Genomic DNA, 22,814 nt, shown 5'->3' on the forward strand with positions numbered 1-22,814 from the left:
TGCTGAATTAGTGAAGCTCACTTCACACTTGTTTGCTATTTGCCACACGCATACATCTTGTCCTCACAGGGGTTCTTAACCAGTTACAAAATGCTTTCTGCCCACATCTATCCATCCCCAGACGCAGGGGAGCAACAACATATTTCAACGGGACTATGCAAGATACGACTGTGGCCCCCCCCTCCTTTCTCCCAACTCACTTTTAATGAAATAACCACGGTTGTTTTTCATCCATATACATTAACATGTAGACTATAACGAAACACAGTATTATTGTTCTCATGTATTTTTTTATTTTCTTCACGTTTCTTTTACTTGTTTACCTGTTGATTCGGGGGCCCCGTTGTGTCCGACTGGAGTTCCCGCTATGCGTCGCATAAACGCTGCCACACATACCCCATTCGTTGCGCCCCTGCCCGGGATGTGCGCGCAGACTGTGGCCGGCGCTCATCGTCCCCGCCGCCGCGACGCATCAGCAAGAGAATCCTGGGCGGCCGAGTGAGCCGCGAGGGGCGCTGGCCGTGGCAAGGCTCGCTGCGCACCGCGCTGAGGCCCCACTCCTGCGGCTGCACGCTCATCCACCGCAGATGGGCGCTCACGGGGGCACACTGCTTCACGCGGTGAGGGGGTTCGCGGACACACATTCGCCCGTGGGGTTACACTGGTGATGAAAGATCTGTGACGCTGAGCGTGCCCCCGGTAGATGGACGTCAAAGCGATGGCTTGTTCGCCGCTTCTTATCGCGCATTGATGAGTCACGCGACGAGAGGATGACTGGGTGACGCGTAGCGGGGGTGCCATGCGGAGGTTCCTGTCTTGCCCACAGTATATCTGCGAAGCTGATGATCAAACAAGCAGATACTGATGGGGTTTTAGTCCCAAAGTGAGCTCACGCACTGCTCATACTATAGCTCTGCGGTACGGCTTCGTATGGCAATTCGTGAGTCCATGTGCAGGTCTGAGAGCTGAAGCACAACCTCAGGGGAAGCCAAATTAAGTGCCTTCACTGACTGTCTGAGGATCTAATGGTTCACAACGCAACGTCACGAGGGCTCTGCATGTAAGAGTTTGGTGTGATGCCCATTTCACTGAATAATCATAATGTAGACATCTAAAGTGCGTTACACCCAGAGGTCACGGTATGCTGATAGTGGCCAGTCTCTCTATGAGGACGATTTTTTTTACATTTTATTTACATCTGTGTTAGAGCACTGTATCTGCAAATGAGAAGAGAAGTTCGAGTTAGTATTTCACTCGGGCCATCATCCCTGAATAATACGAGTACCACTTTGTTGGAGGTGAACATCGATTGTCCTCTGCTATAGGAATGTGGAATTTCCACCTCGAGTCCAGGGGCCATCGATAGAGATGAGTACCCCTCCATGCTCATTTGAGCATCGAGATACTTACAGTATATTCGCATGACACACACACTCGGTTCAGCAGATTGTCATCTTAGTCCTCTTATTTTGTTATGATGGGGAGTTTTTCAGTGTAGCTGGTCTGCCCTGTCCCTCTCCTCCCGTCGTGAATCCTTGCGAGCGGGACAGCTTGGCGAAACAGACGACAATAGCAACAATAAAAATTAGAAAGTTCAGAGACGTAGAGACCTTGCGTTGTGTTCTGTCCTCCGGAGAAGTGGGCGACTCCACAACAGCTGAGCACCATGGGTTTGTGAAATGGCGAAACTTTATTTCAATGTGTTCCTCAGTAGGGAAAATTGCATATCTGCAATATTGATCAGAAACACCATCCACGTCACAACACCGCTCCTAAATTCCTCAGCACCAAGTCCACCCAAATATAAATTGGGGGCGTGACTCATACTCTACTCGTGTATTGTCACACCTGGGGTCCAATCCTTGATCACCATCACCTTTTCTTATAATAACCAGCAGAGTGCTCAATCATACGTGCGATTCATCATAGGCGAGCTCACACCGACTACATCAGCAGAGTTCATGTTTTTTTATGTTGAGGTTGGTGGGCCTGTCAACGGATGGCTTTCGCAGTAGACTGCTCAATAACAGAAATTTTGCCAGCAAGTGATTGAAGCAGGGTAGTGGCATAACTATGAAGCCCATGGTTTGAGATTAATATCTAACTATTCAAACTATTTGTATTTTACCAGGTAAGACCTATTGAGCTATACAGATGTTTTTTCAGAAGCGACCAGGCCCCAAATGATCGGACAAATAAGTGATGACATCATGTGGACATTTTTAGTAGCCGAATACTCTAAACCAGTGGTTCTTAACCTGGGTTCGATCGAACCCCAGGGGTTCGGTGAGTCGATCTCAGGGGTTCGGCAGAGCCCCCGCCACGGAGGTCCAGACACACTTGAATTATTGTGTAAATTTGTGATGACACACACGGCCCGCTTGGCCATCACTGGCTGCAGATGATCATGCTACACTGCTTGGCCAATCAGCCCTGCGGGGAATTTAGTGCGTACTCAGTAGTCAACGTGTGACTGTTGTTGTCGTACGTCGTGTGATTTCTTTAATATTTTATCCATACTAACTATGTCGGGCAAAAGAAGAAAGTGGTCGGACGAATATGTACAACATGGATTCTCATGTATCACGGAACGTGATGGGAGTGAGCGTCCTATCTGCATGATTTGTAACGCCAAGTTGAGCAACTCTAGTCTTGCACCGGCAAAACTAAAGGAACACTTCTTGAAGCTGCATGGAGACGGGGAATACAACAACACAACACTTGCTGAATTCAGGGTGAAGAGAGCCAGATTCGATGAAAGGGCCACTCTGCCTGCTCTTGGATTTGTACCTGTTAACAAACCGATCCTGACAGCATCGTACGAAGTTGCTTACCTGATCGCAAAGCAGGGCAAGCCACACACCATTGGTGAAACACTTGTGAAACCAGCTGCATTAAAGATGGCGAATCTGATACTCGGAACAGCGGCCGAAGGTAAATTATCCCAAATTCCCCTTTCAAATGACACCGTCAGTGACAGAATAGAAGACATGAGTAAAGACATCTTGGCTCAAGTAGTCGCGGATCTGATTTCAAGCCCGGCAAAATTCAGCCTTCAACTCGACGAAACCACAGACGTTTCTGATCTAAGCCAGCTTGCTGTTTTTGTACGCTATGTGAAAGACGACATGATAAAAGAAGAGTTTTTATTTTGTAAGCCTCTTACAACAACAACGAAGGCAGCCGATGTGAAGAAGCTTGTGGATGACTTCTTCAGAGACAACAATCTTTCATGGGATATGGTTTCTGCAGTTTGTACGGACGGAGCTCCAGTCATGCTGGGAAGAAAGTCTGGTTTTGGTGCGCTAGTAAAGGCCGATGCACCACACATCATTGTGACGCATTGTATTCTGCACAGGCATGCGTTGGCAACAAAAACCTTACCTCCAAAAATGGCAGAAGTATTAAAAACTGTGGTGGAATGTGTGAACTATGTGCAAAAAAAGTGCTCTGAGGCACCGCATCTTCAGTGAGCTGTGTAAAGAAATGGGCTCTGAATTTGAGGTACTTCTGCTCCATTCTAATATTCGGTGGTTATCCCGGGGACAGGTGCTGAATCGTGTTTTTGCCATGCGTGTGGAATTAGCCCTGTTTTTGCAAGAGCACCAACACTGCCATGCAGATTGCTTCAAAAATCCTGAGTTCATTCTCATTTTAGCGTACATGGCTGATATATTCGCAGCTCTCAATCATCTCAATCAGCAGATGCAGGGTGGTGGAGTCAATATCATGGAAGCGGAAGAACACCTGAAGGCTTTTCAAAAAAAGCTACCGTTATGGAAATGACGAACAGAGAACAATAACTTCGCAAACTTCCCGCTTCTGGACGACTGTGCAAGTAAGATCGAAGATGTGTCTGGAATCGGAGATATTTCTGTATCCACAGAACTGAAGCAAACAATTGCCACGCACTTAGATGAGCTTGCAAAGTCTCTCGACGGATATTTCCCTACAAGAGAGTCATATCCAGCATGGGTGAGACAGCCGTTCACGTTTGCTGTTGAAACAGCAGATGTCAATGATGAATTCCTCGACAAAATCATTGAAATTCAGCAGAGCCAGGTTCAACAGCAACTCTTCAGAACAACAACGCTCTCAACGTTTTGGTGTCGACAAATGAACAAGTATCCAGTTATTGCTAAGAAAGCCCTGGATTTTTTTTATACCATTTGTTACAACATATCTTTGTGAGCAATCCTTTTCGAGGATGCTGGACATAAAAACGAAGAAAAGGAACAGACTTTGCTGTGAAAATGACATGAGAGTGGCACTTGCCAAGGTGAAGCCACGCATATCTGAACTGATCTCTCAAAGGCAACAGCAGAAGTCACATTGATTTCCAGGTATGTAATTTGTTGTGAGTTTATGCATTGTGTTGGTTTTATTCTTTGAACAAGGTAATGTTCATGCACGGCTCATTTTGTGTACCAGTAAAAAACATATCTATGTCTTGAATTTGAAAAAAATCACATTTTATTTTTCACTAAAGAGGGGTTCGGTGAATGCGCATATGAAACTGGTGGGGTTCGGTACCTCCAACAAGGTTAAGAACCACTGCTCTAAACGCATGTTTTTAAACGTGGAGTTAAAAACCAGAGGACCCGGATAAAAATCCACGCAACCACGGGGAGAACATCCAAACTCCAAATATACAGGCGTTAGAGTCGGGATTGAACCCACGCCCTCCTGTATACTTGGCGAGGTAGTTAACATAAGATTGGTGACTGCAGTCACACTAAGAGATAATCTTAACTGTCCATTGGTGGAGGAGCAGATAGCTGCATCTGCCACACAATGTTCTGATGTAGCTCAATACAGAGCATTGTTTGCTGGGTAAGTTTAAACCAGAAGGACGCTGGCATTCACTGAGCCTCAGGATTGAACACGAGCCCTTAGAGAGCATGCGCAAAATCTCAAGGTGGATCACGGTACTTTCGTGTGGCCCACCTTCAGCTTCTGAAGCAGTTCTCCGCCCTTGTTAGGCAAGACGACCCGGAGGCCTGGACGGCCGTGTTTGGGGTGAACAACCTGGGGCACCTGTCGGCATTCCGGCAGGAGAGGAAAGTGCGGCGCATCATCCGCCACGAGCGCTTCAGCGCACGCACCCTGGACTATGACGTGGCGCTCGTGGAGCTGCGGGAGGAGGTGTGGGAGAGCCCCCACGTGCAGCCCGCCTGCCTCCCGCACAGGGGTGTCGGCGTGCCAGATGACACCTACTGCGTCATCACGGGCTGGGGAGTCACCAGCGCCAAGGGTGAGCACGGGGGATGCAGCTCAGCGTTTCTCGCGGGCAGCCCGTCCGCAAAGTTGCACTGAGAAGGTGCTGGTGTTGGTGGTGCCAGGAATTCTCCTTGAACCACTGTAGTCGTCCGGGGTGAGGGTACACATATAATAAATTTATTCATCATCATCATCATCATCCATAATCCATCAATGGTTAGGTGAGGGCATTCCTTAGCTATCCACCAGCTCTCTTCTTTAACCAAGGACTTCAACAATTCTGGTTCAATAACCTTGCACAGACTAACTTTACCACTCATTTAATTCAATCACATAATGGTCTGATATTAGGAAACCACTGGAGCTAAGCACTTATCAATCTCGATTTAAAAGTCATTCCTTGAGAAATGCTTGTTGTGTCTAGTTTGTTGTCCTTCCCCCACACCTCTGATGAGCACGGTGGGCTATGTGTGGTGCGAAATAAGTTCAACACATACATACACACATACGTGCTGTTCTCCAGAGAGTTACACGATTCTGACCCTGGATGAGCACGTACACGTGTGCACCACATGGCATTGCGCAAGATGGCATCGCGTTCTTCAGGAGCTGATATGCCAATGTCGAGGTCCGCTCGCCACGGCAAGGCTTCAGGCGATTGTTCGTGTAGCTTTGCTACTCGCACCTCTGTTGAACGAGCGCAGACCTGTAATGTGCTACCACTACAGTATTGCTACCACATTGGACTTGCAATGCACAGGTCGTCTGTTTGCTTTGACCTCACAAAATGGCAGTCGAAACGACGGGCAAGTTTATTAAATCTCCCACCCCTTGCGTCGTGCATATTAAGAGGTATTTTTTACTTCTTTCTTTCAATAAACAGATATGCTTACAAGAGGAAATTAGTCAAACAACTTGAGCAGGATACTCCTACAAAATAATCTTGAGACCCGGCGACTATTTTCTACATAAACATTTCAAATAATTGTACAAAAAAATGCAACGTTATAGATACCAATCTGCAGCCAGTGACTACATTCTGAAGAGTTGTATCCCAACGGGCTCCTAGCTGGTTAAGTAAAGGGGGCATTTAATTGAATGCCTCATCGGCTGCCCACAAATGCTACTTTGCTGTAGAATAATGCGAAGGATCTCTCGTGACTGTGAAATCCTGCCGTGGTGCACGCGCCTGCTTCTGCTCCAGTTGTCCCATCTAAGCTGCAGGAGGGCGAGGTGAGGATCATCTCACCCAGCACCTGCCAGGGCTTCTTCCCCCTGCGCCCGCTCACGCCGCGCATGCTGTGCGCCGGCTACGAGGCGGGCTCCGTCGACTCCTGCATGGTGAGACGGCGGCGCTTCCGGACAACCGCTTTGCGTGCACCGGCAAGACGGGCGCGGGCAGCTCTGTGGCTGAGGAATTCTACTGAGCGATGCACAGCTCACAGTCGGGCAAGTCATGAGACAAGTATTGTATTACTCATTGGTTTTTTCGGTAAAGTCACGTATGTAGAAATACAATAAAATTATGTTAAAACAAAAAAACAATCACGACGCTTCGATCACAACGCAAGCGATCTTCATCAGGTGTCAAGAACAATTCACGGAGGTAAATACAACAAAAATATGAGAGACGAGAATTCAACAAACCTGAAAAAACATTATGTGAAGCACATCCAGTCAGGCCAACAACACAGTTAGACATTTCCTGGCGGACCACGAATTTCAGAAGTGTTAAATTTCGTGTTCAACCTTTGGATTGCACATACCAGCATAGATAGAATGAAAAATACGAGGTACACGGTCGGTAGAAATACATATACAAGTCCACCAAGAGGTAAGGAGGGAGGAAAGACGGACAGGGAGGCAGAGAGAGGGGGCCGGAGGGATGAACAGAAGCTTAAATAGGAAATACGGTTGGAGGGGGGGAGGGGCCAGAGCGAGAGCGGCAGCTCAAACACGCACATCTTACACATACAAAACAGCAGCTCAAAAAAGGACCACCTCTTGTAAATACAAAACGGCAGCTCAAAAAAGGGCACATCTTACACATAATTACAACGGTAACTTCCCCGTAGAAGTGTGATAATAAAGTATAAAAGCTTTCGTGACTGCATAAAATTACTCATTGTTTTTTTCGGTAAAGTCACGTATGTAGAAATACAATAAAATTATATTAAAACAAAAAACAATCACGACGTTTCGATCACAATGCAAGCAATCTTCATCAGGTGTCAAGAACAAATCACGTAAGTAAATACAACAAAAATATGAGAGACGAGAATTCAACAAACCTGAAAAAACATTATGTGAAGCACATCCAGTCAGGCCAACAACACAGACACTTTCTGGCGGACCACGAATTTCAGAAGAGTGTTAAATTTTGTGTTCAACCTTTGGATTGCACATACCAGCATAGATAGAATGAAAAATACGAGGTACACGGTCGGTAGAAATACATATACAAGTCCACCAAGAGGTAAGGAAGGAGGAAAGACAGACAGGGAGGCAGAGAGAGGGGGGGGGGGGCGGAGGGATGAACAGAAGCTTAAATAGGAAATACGGTTGGAGGGGGGGAGGGGCCAGAGCGAGAGCGGCAGCTCAAACACGCACATCTTACACATACAAAACGGCAGCTCAAAAAAGGACCACACCTTGTACATACAAAACGGCAGCTCAAAAAATGACCACCTCTTGTAAATACAAAACGGCAGCTCAAAAAAGGGCACATCTTACACGTAATTACAACGGTAACTTCCCCGTAGAAGTGTGATAATAAAGTTTAAAAGCTTTCGTGACTGCATAAAATTACTCATTGGTTTTTTCGGTAAAGTCACGTATGTAGAAATACAATAAAATTATATTTAAAAAAAAACAATCACGACGTTTCGATCACAACGCAAGCGATCTTCATCAGGTGTCAATAACAAATCACGGAGGTAAATACAACAAAATATTAGAGACGAGAATTCAACAAACCTGAAACAACATTATGTGAAGCACATCCAGTCAGGCCAACAACACAGGTAGACACTTCCTGGCGGACCACGAATTTCAGAAGAGTGTTAAATTTCGTGTTCAATCTTTGGATTGCACATACCAGCATAGATAGAATGAAAAATACGAGGTACACGGTCGGTAGAAATATACATACAAGTCTCTCTCTCTCTGCCTCCCTGTCCATCTTTCCTCCCTCCTTCTTGGTGGACTTGTATATGTATTTCTACCGACCGTGTACCTCGTATTTTTCATTCTATCTATGCTGGTATGTGCAATACAAAGGTTGAACACGAAATTTAACACTCTTCTGAAATTCGTGGTCCGCCAGGAAGTGTTTAACTGTGTTGTTGGCCTGACTGGATGTGCTTCACATAATGTTTTTTCAGGTTTGTTGAATTCTCGTCTCTCATCTTTTTGTTGTATTTACCTCCGTGATTTGTTCTTGACACCTGATGAAGATCGCTTGCGTTGTGATCGAAACGTCGTGATTGTTTTTTGTTTCAATATAATTTTATTGTATTTCTACATACGTGACTTTACCGAAAAAACCAATGAGTAATTTTAGGCAGTCACGAAAGCTTTTATACTTTATTATCACACTTCTACGGGGAAGTTACCGTTGTAATTATGTGTAAGATGTGACCTTTTTTGAGCTGCTGTTTTGTATTTACAAGAGGTGGTCATTTTTTGAGCTGCCGTTTTGTATTTACAAGGTGCGGTCCTTTTTTGAGCTGTCGTTTTGTATGTGTAAGATGTGCGTGTTTGAGCTGCCGCTCTCGCTCTGGCCCCTCCCCCCCTCCAACCGTATTTCCTATTTAAGCTTCTGTTCATCCCCCCCCCTCTCTCTGCCTCCCTGTCCGTCTTTCCTCCCTCCTTACCTCTTGGTGGACTTGTATATGTATTTCTACCGACCGTGTACCTCATATTTTTCATTCTATCTATGCTGGTATGTGCAATCCAAAGGTTGAACACGAAATTTAACACTCTTCTGAAATCTGTGGTCTGCCAGGAAGTGTCTAACTGTGTTGTTGGCCTGACTGGTTGTGCTTCACATAATGTTTTTTCAGGTTTGTTGAATTCTCTTCTCTCATCTTTTTGTTGTATTTACCTCCGTGATTTGTTCTTGACACCTGATGAAGATCGCTTGCGTTGTGATCGAAACGTCGTGATTGTTTTTGGTTTTAATATAATTTTATTGTATTTCTACATACGTGACTTTACCGAAAAAACCAATGAGTAATTTTATGCAGTCACGAATGCTTTTATACTTTATTACAAGTATTGTATGTTGAACTTCTTTCGCACCGTACGTAGGCAACCATGGTGATCGGAGGTGCGGGGGAAGGACACAAAACTAAACAAAAAAAGCAGTTCGAAAGAAATGAGTTTGCAATCTGGGTTTAAAGGGTGTACAGCTGCAGTGGTTTCTTAAAACCGGAAGGAAGAGCATTCCAGAGGGCCGCAGAAGTGCATCTGAAAGTGCGCAATATAGTAACCATCTTTGTTCGATGGCCAACCAAAAGCCGCTGCGAAGATGACTGGAGTTCGTGTGATGGTTTATGGTCCTTGACGCGATCAGCAAGGTATTGTAGTTAATTTGTGGTGAGCACTTTGCGTTATTCCATCGACCCAAGGTTACTCTTGCAAATGGGACTCATCCTCATCTCTCGAGTTCTCACCTGGATAAACAAAGTAAACTTGAGCTTGAAACCATTCATCATTGAGGCGGTTTAGGCAGATGCATGATTCAGGAGCAGCAGAGTGGTGCATCGCCGTAATGATCCGTCCGCCTTCGTATTTGTGAGTCGGGCATTGCTTCGTCGTTATATGTTCCACGGTCTTTTCTGGGTAAACAGTCGCACGCTGACGACGGGGGAGATTTCACTTTCCGCTTCAAGTATCCGCATCTGCTCCCGCCGCCGGTGTAACTTTGTGCGGCTGTTGCTGTGGCAGGGTGACAGCGGGGGCCCACTGGTGTGCGAGGAGACCGACCGGCGCTGGACACTGTACGGCCTGACCTCGTGGGGCTCCGTGTGCTCCTCCAAGTCGGTGGGACCGGGCGTCTACACCAACGTGACGCAGCTCCTGGGCTGGATCGAGAGGCACATCTTCCTGCACACTTTCTTTTAAAAAAAAATGACGGCTGCTGTGGGCCTCAAGTTTTTTGTTTTTATTTCGCTCGTTATCTTCGTCATATCCCCCCTCCCCACACCTTTGTTAGAGAAGGAACCCGGTTGGTACACCGCAATTAGCCCCCGTTTAGGGAGGAAGGACTATCCAGAGGGCGCAATTCCTGGACACACAGCAAGCCATACTCTGAAATGTTCGTGTGCCCTCTGTTATGGCTGTTGATTCGGGTCCGTATGTGTATATATGTACGTTGAATTTTGCATCGTACGCAGCGAAACGTGATTAATCGGAGGTGCGGGGGAAGGACAACAAACTAAAACACAAAAAAACTGTTTGAAGGATATGGCTTTTCAATTTAAAAATAATAATATAAAAAGCAGGTGACGCAGTGTGCCGCTGCGGTTAGCTGGACGCGCAGCCGAGTATCTAACGATATTTGATCATTGATAGCCATTTTCGATCTACTGCTGGATGAAAGATTCCCCACGTCACCTGATGACGTATGAATCAACGATGGCACCGAGCCAGACATGGAATGAGATGGTTTATTGTAAGGAATGCGCCTAGAGAAGCTTATATTAAGGTACATACATACAAACATTGATCACATAATTGTTGTCATGGCAGCTACTAAATATTGTACGATGATATGTAATCTTTTTTTTATAAATAAAGTAATAGTGTGTTTCCAACCACATTTCAAGATACTGTATATATATCATTAACAAAATTCCCAGCGAAATAAAAGTGAGATATTGGAAATAATAATTCATGGTGTATTAGTTTTAGCAAAAAATTTGAGCATTTTAAGTCACCGATTTTTGTTGCTTGCTTGCTAGATATGGATCGTTGCCGAATCTCCAATGAACTCTTGTAAAGTCTCCTAATTGTTGGAATGTGGACATAACACAGGCCCTTTCCATGCGATTAGAATGTACACGCTTAAACGGAGAGATAGCATCCGTCCTTTCACGTGTATACATATGCGTAGTGTGCTGTTGCCCGCACCAAATAAGTTACATATATGCTTTCATATAATAGTAGTAATGCCCTTTATTTATCCAGGAACACCTCAACATTTCTCAAGGCTTTTTTCAGGAGGGCCCCGCTTTGGGTGTTCGCTTCACTTGAGGAAACTGGGGTACGCTCACGCCCAGGCACACGCAGGCAACACGCTAGAATCCGTACCGCTTGCTCCACGAATTTCTTGCTGTGCTGCCGTAAAGAGGCCAGCGCAGGAGCTCGGCGGGTTGTGTTGTCCTCTTCACTGGTGGTTTTTATTTTTTACAGGAAATGCTCACGTTTATTTTATGTTCGTCCACACTAAGCACGTGCTTCTGAAGCTCCACAATTTCATGGCGTCACAAATAGCCACGGATAAAATTACAAGCGCGTGTAAACATTCAAACAACTTTATTCTACAAAATATATTATTTTTTATTACACATGCAGATTTGGATGCGTAAACCAGTTTTGAATCAACAGTTAACATTCCATAAAATTACTTTAACGCAACAGTGACTGTAAAACCATTTTCCTTGTAAACTTGGTGTTTATAAAGGTCAACAAATCTTCAGTACAGACAACCCAACATATTGCCAATTTCATTTTCATATGAAACCCTTAATATTGTTTAAAAAACTTTGTTTCATTTAAGCACAATATTACACAAACAGTAATTCTTAATTGTAAACATTATTCATAAGCATCCTGAAGCTTAAAATGCACCAGAACACTTGTTTTTACATTTTACCACCATTGGCGGTTTCATGAATCACAGTGACAAATATACAAAGAAGTCCTCCACATAAAATTAATATTTGATCCCATGTTGAAATATTGCATAATTTTCTTTAAAACCAACAAAACATCGACAACTACCACTCTCGGTACTGCTATCAAACACGTATGCTTATCATTTTGTTTAGGCATTTAAAGCATTCATATTGTAATGCACATTTTGTTTTGTATAAAGAACTCTAATTCTAACAGAGCAGATTATTATAAATAGCATGGCTTCAATCGTCCCACAACACGGATGGACATTTTGCATAGGTGTCCTCTTTATAACCCTTAGAAAACATTACAATTCGGAAAACGCTAAGGCACATCCGTACTATATATTATAAACTAGTGTCATATAATCTATGTTACCTGGGCCCTATCCTGACTGGGGATCATCATCCCAAGGAGTCCATAGATGTCCCGCTATAACTGGTAATGTTATGACCAAACACTGGTGTTCAACGCTATCATTTCAATGCTGTCAATTTTAAACCTTTTTAAGGGGAACTGCCCATTGATTAAACGTCTGCCAATGGTAAACAAAACTAAAAATATTGTATGTATAAAAGCAATGAACTTACCTCATATTGTTGCGTACAGAATGTGCAGTAAAACCTCTTGAAGCCGGACTGAGCCATTATTCGAGTTCAGTCGGAAAGGCAGCCCCGAAATAAATCGATAAGATAGCTCGGAAACCAAATCTCCTCCAGAGTTGCACTCTCTTTTTTGTTCCTTATCCTTTAATAAAAAAAGTATTTAATTTAAAAGGAATATTTTTCACAGATATAAAAAATTACTTCATCTGTTTGGGAATTTAATATGAAATACCAAGAGTGCGATGTTATCCCAAATAGACCACGTGGTAGACTCGTGCAACCTGTGCCTCCAGTCATCCACACGCCCTGACAGAGCTCTCTCTGGCTTTTAAACATCTGTATTTATTTACTTTGCAAATAAACTCAAAACATTCTTGAAGCTCATATTCTCAGCCTTCCCCCATCCAGCGAACCTCAGTCTTCACCATCATCCTCTGCTCGATGGTGGAGGGAAGTGACTGAGACTAACCTGTACATTAGTAACTTTTTAGGTGTTATTTAACTGCGAATATTCAACTGGATACATTCAGTTGATGCTTATCTAGTTATTGAGCGCAATTAAATGTGTGAGGTGTTATGTGTGAATGTAATGTGCAATATACTGTACACATTTTCAATATTGTAGCACGTTCCTGACATCCCCATAGCTTGAAGTTCCCTCCGCCCAGTCAGACTTGTCGAGGTTTTAGCGTCTCCGTAAACAGCTGCTCTAGCTATGACGAGTGACAACATAGACCTAGCTTCATAAAAAATATACCAATGGACATTCAATTGGTGGGTTTTCAAAAATGCAGACAATGTAATGTTGCTGATCAATTTAAAAAAATACGCGCAAATGTTAACATATGCTGAGTAATTGTTAGGAAATATTGTCTCCCTCGTGGCGGGAGAAGCTGTGTCCAAGCCCCATCTATGAGTGGAACCGGGCTAATGGGACAGCCAGTACTTGGCCCTTTGTACAAAATAGAATACACTGCAAGTTAATCCACATCAGTGATTGTTCGTCTTTCAAATCACATCTTATCAGTTGGAGTGCGACGAGTAAATGTATTCAAGCTCAATACAGATTGGGCGCTAAACGGTACGTAACTGCAAGTTGGATTGTGCTGAAATACACGGGGGGTTACGGATAAATGAGCCCCATCTCGTCAGGTCTCGGAAGCAAAAAGCACGAGTGAGCCTGCCTGGCACAAAACAGGTGCTGTGGACTGCAGTGGGGGCCACATTGTCATCAGATGGCAGTGCAACAAAATATTTTGTTGTACCATATTCTACTCCAACACCGAGGCTCTCCGTAATTTTCCAATTCAAACCGACAAACATGGTGAAGTGTTGTCTGATGACCCCTAATGGCCTGCGCAACAAGGAGAGGCCCACATCCAGCAGGTGAATGACAAAACAGCTGGACATGCACATTGGGTGAATGATTGTGGCCGCAATGATATTTGTGTTACTTAATTTGTGAATTTAATATTAAATGCCAAGAGCGCAAGGTTATCCCAAGTATACCACGTGGTCGACTCGTGCAACCTGTGCACTGGCAGGAGCACATTCTGAATGTATGTTACCCCACAACACCTTAGGATGCTGTTTTTGCAGGGAAAGGATGAGGTAATTAATCAGATTTCTTTTCAAGATGAAACATTCTTATCCACGCACGTGGAAATCGTATGAGTTAAATAAGTACAGTCACATATAAAACATTTAAAATTCACAAGAACATTTGTATTAGATTGGTTTTGTGGCTTCCAATGAAAATATTCTTGATTGCATATTGCTTTACCCATGAAAAAAATAAAAAAATTGTTTTTAAAAATTTGCCTTGCATGAAGGCACAACGTAGCAAAGAGTTCCATTCTCTTTGCTAAATGTCGACCACTTTGGCCAAACGACATCTGCTTGTAAATTAAGGCCAACGTGTACATTGCTTACTCAAAGCAGGCATTGCATTTACAATATAAATATTCCTAGCATCAGGTACGAAACATTCCTGTAAGACAAACTCGTGGTACAGTGATGGGCACCGCAGTGCTGTGTTTAACACGACAGAGCTCAGCTTTGATGCAAATTACCGTTTTGCAATTTCACGAAATGTTTCTGCAATTTTGCTTTAGTTAGAATCATTTGCTTTGTTACTGGCCCCATCCAGTCGCCACTTTCGCATTCCACTTCAACTGATAAACTGTGACCCATAGCTGTGTGATGTTATTATTAAAAAGGTGCAGTGATATGGGAAATACAGAGGCACTTATTTTTCTGATTTCAGCATTTCTGTTAAGTTTGGTCAGACAACATTAATTTGATGAATAAATGCTGTAAATCTGGAAAGATTATGCTTTGGCCCCGCTGTGCTAGGAAATGACGGAAATCCTCATTCTTTACCACTGCACGTATGTAAAGCAGTCAGTTTGCCTTTCTATAACGAAAACAACTTTGCCTTATTTGGATGTGTCACGCTAATAAAATGGCTTTGTTTATAAAATCAGCAAGCTTTGTCCAGGTGTTTTGTTCGTGTAAACACATTTAAAGCCTCACCGATACTACAGCTTTGAAGTGGACACATTTTCATAAATACTCTCATCCAAATAAACAACAGTCTCTTGCATTTCGGGCAGGCCTAGTGGATCGAGAATGACCTCCTTACGCTTTGGGCTCCCCGTGTTTAGCTTCACAAAGTTAGACATGGCGATAGTGTCTCCTGGCTCAGTCACTCTGCCATTGCTGGCAACGTGGCACAGCTGCTCCTTCGTTCTGCCTCTGTGCCCGCGCAGTGAAGCCCTCGCCGAATCGGTTGTTTGCGTCGTGACAGTGTCTGTGTCCGACAGAGGGGTTCCTGGCAATGTGTTTGTGTCCTCGCTCATTGGCGGGCTCTGAAATCCCGAGTCGGCTTCAGAGGTGCTGACGGAGTGCAAGTAGCTGTGGTGGTGGTGAGAGGACTGCACGTCCCACACCGTTTGCAGCGCTTGTGGCCGCTTTGCCGTGCCGGTCTCAGGAAGCGTTGCGCAGTCGTTGCTTGGCGACCGTAGGAAGTCTTTCGCGGCGGTGGCGGCCTCGCACCGGCTGTTTCTGACGGACAAGTCATCGAGCGCAATGCCCGAGTCGGCGGCAGTCGGGGAGAGCATGGGAGATGCGCACTGGGCACGGCCCATCAGGGCCCCGAGGGGCACGGGGGCGGGTCCGGGGTCTGGGTCAAGACCGGCCCGCAACACACCCTGCCGGATGTCATCGGGCAGCTTGTCCAGCTGCCGCCCGCGCAGATTCTCGGATGGAAAGCAGGAGCCTTCCAGTGTCCGGTAGACAAGCCTGAGGAATGGGAAGTCGGTGAGATACACGGTCGTGCCTTAAATATTAAGGGTGTAACATTGAGTTCGTAATTTTTCTTCATTTTAATCTCTCTCTGTGATGTCCGTGTTCTGGGGTTCATAATTTTTTTTTAGGTGTGCAACAATGCAACACCACCAAGCGATTCCAGGGCCACAATCAGATTTAGTGAATTCATTAATACTGTATATGTATATTGTGGTGCAATGTAATGTCTGTAGTGGCTGCAGGGATCGCTTTAATCAATTACAAGCTATACGGTTTAAAGATTATTGATTCTCACGCACACAGGCCATTCTATCTGTATTTCATACAATTTCTGTGTAAAAATGTTTTTAACAAAAAAAAACGAGGGCTTATTTATCGGTGCGAGGCCAAGCTGCAGGGTGCGGCGAGTAAAGGGCGATTACCTGGGCAGCAGTGCGACCAACGGTGTGACGACGCAGACCAAGTAGAAGAGAGGCTGCGTCATGAGTATCTCCATGATCATGTAGGGGTTTGAGGGAGCGGCGCAGTTGATGCAGATGGCGTTGTAGGCGAGCACAAACAGGAAGTAGAGTAGCAAGCTCAGGGCTATGCTCCCCCAGTGAATCCACGTCTGCAGGCACACGGGGCACAACATACATGAGCCTCATTTCACTCTTTCCAGTGTGTGCATGTATGTATGTTGAACTTCTTTCACACCGTACGTCGCCAATTGTGCTGATCGGAGGTGCGGAAACACTCGTCACTTATCATCATGAAGCCCCTTGTGCGCGCCACGGTGGCAAGATGTTAACTACCTCGCCTGGCATACAGGAGGTCGTGGGTTCAATCCCGACTCTGACATCTGTATATGTGGATTTATCATATTCTCTCCATGGTCGCGTGGATTTTTCTCCGGGTCCTCTGGTTTTTCCCTTCACATTTATAAACATGCATTTAGCGTATTTGTCTGTAAGAAATATCCACGTAATAAGGTCGCTTCTGAAAAGAGCTATACAGGTCAGTGGGCCTTACCTGGTAAAATAAAAAAAATTGTTTAGTTTTCGAGTTTTTCGGGGAATTAAACTCCTGAGCATCCGCCATCAAATAACACGAACTATGAACAATCGTGGGCCGTACCCAGGTCTTGGTTTCGATCGCCAAGTGCAGGAGAATGGAGAAGAGCGAGACGGTGGTGATTGGTGTTCCCCACGTGAAAATGTCAACGTCGGATCCACGGTAGGCCTTGAGAACAGCGCACACACACAAAGAGATGCTCGAAAGTTAGGGCAGTCGTTTGTGTGACCCACACCTATTAACTCTCTTTCCCTTACCGAACAAATCTTCTACCTAGCCATCCTGGGGTAGATCACTCAAATGACAAATCCATGGTTGGTAGGCAATCAGTCTTAACACTTCCAAGACTATTGAATTAGTACCACTTTGTGAGAAAATTATAAGTGGTTTGAGAAAATACTGGTCCTGGTCATAGGAATGTGGAGTTGTTTCAACCACTGGTTTAGGGCCACCAACAGAGATGAGCACGTGCCCATGCTCATTTTGAGCAAGAAGCTACTTTATGAATGTGGCGAAAAGTTTACTGAATGTTTTGTGGAGTGGACTGTTTTAGTAGGTAGTATAAGCATGTATCCGAATGTTTTAGGAATGTAATGATTTGGCTAAACATATCTAAACTTGACCATTTGTCACGACAGTGCATTATAATTAAGATTGAATAATTTAAAAACATTTGCCAAATTCCCATTAAAAGAAAGTCAAACTTTGCACGTAAAGTCGTTATTAATATCAGAAAGTATCAAATACATTTTAATAATGTATATTTACATTATCCTATTATTTTCACTGTGTAAGCAAAACTGATGGTCATCATCATACGAAACACACAAGAAAAAAATACACGTGATTTTTCACGTAACGTCGAATTCTGTTGAAGCACACTTTTGAACAATGCTGTCGCGCTGAGCAGTGGGTGTAATTGAGATGTGTTGAAGAAACTTGTGGTGGTGGTGGTGCTGGTGGTTTAGCAGGCGAATGGAACGCTTACCAAGTAGGGGAGGAAGAAGCAGACCATGCTCTGGTACAGCGCATCCATCATGGTCACCCAGAACAGAATTGGTCGGTACGCCTACAGGGAGCCCGGCAAACACAAACCCGCGTGTCGTCAGTGCCTCACGAGGGTCGGAGAGGGCTGCCCTTCTCTTGCCTCTCCGGCACATCTCCGTGGTTTTGTTTGTACATTTTATTTTGCTCAATCAGCGTAAGTGTAACATTAGCATATCAATTACACATCCACCATTGCACTATTTTATTAACGCACACAAATTCGAGCCGTATATCATGAGCATGAGACTCGATCACCTCATGTGTCATTACACACGTCTACAGACAACGCCGCGTGGTACTGCGGAGGTTTTGGTGGTCGTGCCATTTACTGTAGCTCTCGGGTGCATTTTTGCGTCGTTGCTGCGCGTCGTTCGGCACGATGTCCGCCGTTCCGCTCCACGCCCTGGGGAGCCTCTTTAGGGACCAAACACGCACCCAGCGTGCGGAGCCAAATGCCAGTTCGGTTCCAGAGGAAGTTCTCGGCAACGTACAGCGAAGTGTCGGACACCGTGCCAAAGGATGTACGGCGTGAGACCCGCGAACGCACCGGAGAGCCGTGGCACAGTGTTTGCCGTACGCACCAGCGAGTTCTGGCCGTTCTGGTACAGGTGGGGTCTGGCCAGCAGCGTCTCGGCAGAGACGTCCTTGTCGAGCACGCCCGTCACCAGGGGCGGCAGCGAGCAGAAGAGCAGATTGAACAGCATGAGATACCACTGGTCGATCTGAGATGAGCCTGAGAAGCCACAGAAGAACTGGTACCAGAAGAGCAGCGTCACGAACGCCTGCGAAGGGGGAACGCACGCGCACACGCACACGTTAAACCCACGCCAATTCCATACATACACGGTTGCTACTGAGAAAGCGTAGCACTCACTACAATGACATGCTGGCACGATTATGTATGCATGTATGTTTAACTTCTTTCACACTCTATGTAGCCAACCGTGGTGATCGGAGGTGCGGGGGAAGGACAACAAACTAGACAAAAAAAGTAGTTCAAATTAGAAAGTTAGTTAGGAAATTAGTTTTCAATTTATTATGAATATCACTGGTCATATTTATCTTTTTTTTGCAATTTGAAGTAATATCCAGTTCATTGTCCTAGTGAAATCAGCCTGTTTCTACCTCTTGTGGAGCGGGGAATAAGTCAGAACTTGGGCCCTCAATCAGTTTGTGTGCAAATTAGGGTTGCCACCTGAGGTACAAAACAAATCAGGATGTATTGTGGGATATACTGTATGATGTCTTAATACCAGAAGACGGGAAACATGCATGTAAATGCATTGTCTTTTGAGTGGTGTATTGGCACGCAACTGATTTGGGTTCGAACCGACAACCTCCTATATACACGGCGAGGCAGTTATCATCTCGCTATTGTGGCACCCAGAAGCTGCCTTGGTGAGAGGACGATCCTGCAGAGTACCAGGAGAGTGCGTGTGTGTGCACGTGCAGAGGGGGCAAGCTCGTACCGCATTCTTGTAAAAAAAGTAGAGCACCATGTTGGCCAGACGGTCATAGCACCAGTGTCCATGCACCAGCAGCAGCTTGTGAAGGTGTCGGAAACGTGGCATGGCATAGTCGCTTGACATCACCGCCTGTTGGGAAAGTAATCATAAGGTGGCTCATTTTAGCCAAGGAGTTTGAAATAACAGAGATTTCTGCAGCAATCACACGTTCATGTGTACCCACAAATACACAACAGTGGTTGGTAAGCCTAGGTTTATAGTTGTCAACATTAAAAAAAAAAATCCTATTTAAATCTATTACAAACATCATTCAGTTTATCTCAGAAGCTAAGCAGCTTTGAGCTTGGATAGTGCTTGGATGGGTGACCACCATGCAGAGAGATTTTTTCAGCAGACAGCAGTGCAGAAATATCCACTGTAGTATTGCACGATGATCCCTGCCTTCATGAACCTACAATGGCCAGCATAGTGAAGTATGGCCAATTAACCCTGATGACTTGTATAGTGTGGGGAGGCCCTCATCCAGCAGTGAAAGGGCAAAAGGACTGTGCATGTACACATCCTATTTCTCAAATGAACCAATTTGAATCCAGAAAACAAATGTCAGTCCATTGCAGATGCAATAGACCACCATAAGATGATAAAATTCGATTTAAATTAGATTATGAGCGGCTACGCTTTGCTCATTTGTGTTTGGCTTGGAAGCATATCATGCAGCATTTCCTTGAACATTCACAGCTCATCTTCTTCGCAAACTTCACACCAACCTGCATTCCTTCTTGACCAGAGATTCCCACTCCCACATCGGCCACCTGGATCATGCTGACATCATTGGCTCCATCCCCTGCGGGGCAGTGGAAGGAGTTGATGTAGCAATGGTCAAGATGGTGTTAAACAGGGTACAATAAATGCGTACGTTATTCACCCTCATAGCAAAATTAAATGCTGTGGAAGTAGCGCTTAATAAAGTTCGACATTCATTGCCCCGTTTGTCAAAGTCAGTTTACATTGCTACACCTATCATCGAGCTGAATGCCATAACTACAACCTGGGAGAATTGGAAACTTTGGAGATTGGTAGGTTGGAGACGCAATAATTGGAAACATTTCAGCTCAATCCTAAAAAGTTAAAACGTATATATTATCTGAGATTTAGAATCATTTTAATTTTTGGAGGTAATACATTCATAAATTTGTAAAAAAACGATTCTGATTGAATAGCCCATAGCCTAACTCATGTGTAGTTTGAGTGGCAATTCCAATCAGTATATTTGTAAAACAGGCAAATTACTGCTGGAATATTTTCTACAGATGTATTGTCATTTCCTTCTTCTTATATTTATAGACGGCCTTCGATCAAGGCGCATCTGCTGCCAACAAGTGAAATCCGGCCCTGAAACTTTTGTTAAAAATAAGCAAGAACCAAGTGTTTCCTGATATTGACCCGTTCACCGTCATTATGTTCAACATCGCAGCGGCGTGGGAGTGCGCACGCGCGCTTACCGATAGCTAGCGTCATGACCTTGAGCTTCTCCCGCACCAGCTTCACCACCATGCTCTTCTGCAGCGGGGTCGAGCGGCAGCAGAGCACCGAGCGGCAGTGGCGCGTCAGCTTCAGGAAGTTCTCCTCCAGGTCCTTGTTGAGTGCGAACGACAACGTCTTGCCGTCGATGACCAGCCCGCGGCGTGTGGTCACCACGGTACCGGCCATCGCAGATGACAGCGCCACGTCCCCCACGCTCAAGCTCTTGTTCTCTATCATCTGGAGCAACTGCTTCAGCAGCATGTCGCACGCCACCTGTAGACGCGAGCGAGCACAACGTTCGATGTCGGTGCTGCCCTCTGCTTCTCCGGTCATCCTCTCCGGTCATCCTCATCGGACAAGGACGTTCACTGCATCGCGCGCTTCTGCGGCCGTCTGGAATGCTTTTCCTTCTGACATTAAGAAGCCTCTGGAGATATGCAATTTTAAATCTAGATTGAAAACTAATTTCTTTAGAACTGCCATGGAAGTCGTGGCACCTCTGGCTGGTGAGTTGGTGAGGGTACCCACCAGGCTCTCTGTATTGAGAGTGATGATTTCGTCGCTGGCATCCAGAAGTTTGCAGGAGAACGCGATGTTGATGGCAGTCTCCTGTTTGTCTCCTGTGAGCACCCAAATCTATCGTAGATTCATGATAGCAACAGAAAGAGGCATACGGTTGATATGTGCATTGATCGTACAATGCCAAACACACAAATGTTTTTCTCTTTGAAGAAACTTTGTTGTGTAATCAGAAATGTGAATGCCAGCAATTCAAGAATGTATGCAGAGTGTTATATTGTCCATCTTTTCACCTACATATGGATTACAGTAAATACAGGTGATTCTTACAATAGCTGAGTAACAGCACACGTAGAAGTCGCATAGAATGCCTTGGGTACGTTGTTTAAAAAATGTAACCAAAATATTTTTTGCAGTTCGGATATTTATTTGACGATACTCCTGCTAATCCATAATCACTAATTAGTGTATACTTAGGGTCGTCAACTCCAAACCAGAGTGTGACCTGCAGTGTTGTGCTGTGGTAGTGTCCCTTTCACACTGTGAACGATATGAGTTCAAATCATCATCAAGGGGATCTATAAAACTTTTTTTTATTTTACCAGGTAAGGCCCACTGAGCTATATAGCTCTTTTTAAGAAGCGACCTAGCCACAAATGATCGCTCAACGAAGTGGCTTATAATGTGGAAATGTATAGCAGTCAAATACTCTAAATGCATTTTTTTTAATGTAGAGGGGAAAAAAGCAGAGGACCTGGAAAAAAAATCCATGTTACCACAGGAAAAACATGCAAACTCCAAATATACAGGCGTCAGGGTCGGGACCAAACCCATGACCTCCTGTATACCACGCAAATAAGTTAACATCTCGCCACCATGGCGCCCTACTCAGCACATCATTCCTCTCAGGCCAATATAATAGGTACCACATTGTCGAATGAATACCCTGGTCCCCTACATGAATGTGAAATTTACACCATTGCTTCCGGACTGCGATTGAAAATTGCTTAATATAGTGGCATTGACCTATTGACTAACAATCATTTGTGTAAATAGCGCTGAAGTGAATATTATTTGCAATGCCTCGAACCACAGGTATCCCTTGTAAAAGAGATTCCTGGCCTCATTTTGCTCTTATCTCGCGATAAATGAAGGTCATCATTCTCAT

At 44.8% G+C, this 22,814-nt stretch overlaps 2 protein-coding genes across 5 annotated transcripts in view; one reads left to right on the forward strand and one right to left on the reverse strand.

Moving 5' to 3' along the window:
• The window catches only part of CORIN (corin, serine peptidase), a 57,547-nt gene extending 42,334 nt beyond the window's left edge, over positions 1–15,213 (forward strand). The window contains exons 19-22 of one of the 3 annotated variants that reach the window (XM_032956747.2): positions 434–620; positions 4,983–5,254; positions 6,425–6,561; positions 10,171–15,213. In XM_032956747.2, the coding sequence (XP_032812638.2) occupies positions 434–620; positions 4,983–5,254; positions 6,425–6,561; positions 10,171–10,347 (773 nt within the window). In that variant the 3' untranslated portion in view covers positions 10,348–15,213. The other 2 variants (XM_076067892.1, XM_076067893.1) reach the window with 2 other exon arrangements.
• Positions 11,744–22,814, reverse strand: part of LOC116943680 (phospholipid-transporting ATPase VA-like) — a 56,088-nt gene continuing 45,017 nt past the window's right edge. For both annotated transcript variants that reach the window (XM_032956746.2, XM_032956745.2), the window contains exons 14-22: positions 21,656–21,763; positions 21,106–21,400; positions 20,371–20,447; positions 19,607–19,732; positions 18,719–18,919; positions 18,079–18,159; positions 17,154–17,258; positions 16,460–16,647; positions 11,744–16,031 (exon numbers count right to left, since the gene is read on the reverse strand). In XM_032956746.2, the coding sequence (XP_032812637.2) occupies positions 15,269–16,031; positions 16,460–16,647; positions 17,154–17,258; positions 18,079–18,159; positions 18,719–18,919; positions 19,607–19,732; positions 20,371–20,447; positions 21,106–21,400; positions 21,656–21,763 (1,944 nt within the window). In that variant the 3' untranslated portion in view covers positions 11,744–15,268. The remainder of the gene's footprint in view (positions 16,032–16,459; positions 16,648–17,153; positions 17,259–18,078; positions 18,160–18,718; positions 18,920–19,606; positions 19,733–20,370; positions 20,448–21,105; positions 21,401–21,655; positions 21,764–22,814) is intronic.

Source organism: Petromyzon marinus, chromosome 18, assembly GCF_048934315.1.
Source record: "Petromyzon marinus isolate PM22_M1 ecotype Great Lakes invasive population chromosome 18, UKy_Petmar_22M1.pri1.0, whole genome shotgun sequence".
Taxonomy (NCBI): Eukaryota; Metazoa; Chordata; class Hyperoartia; order Petromyzontiformes; family Petromyzontidae; genus Petromyzon; species Petromyzon marinus.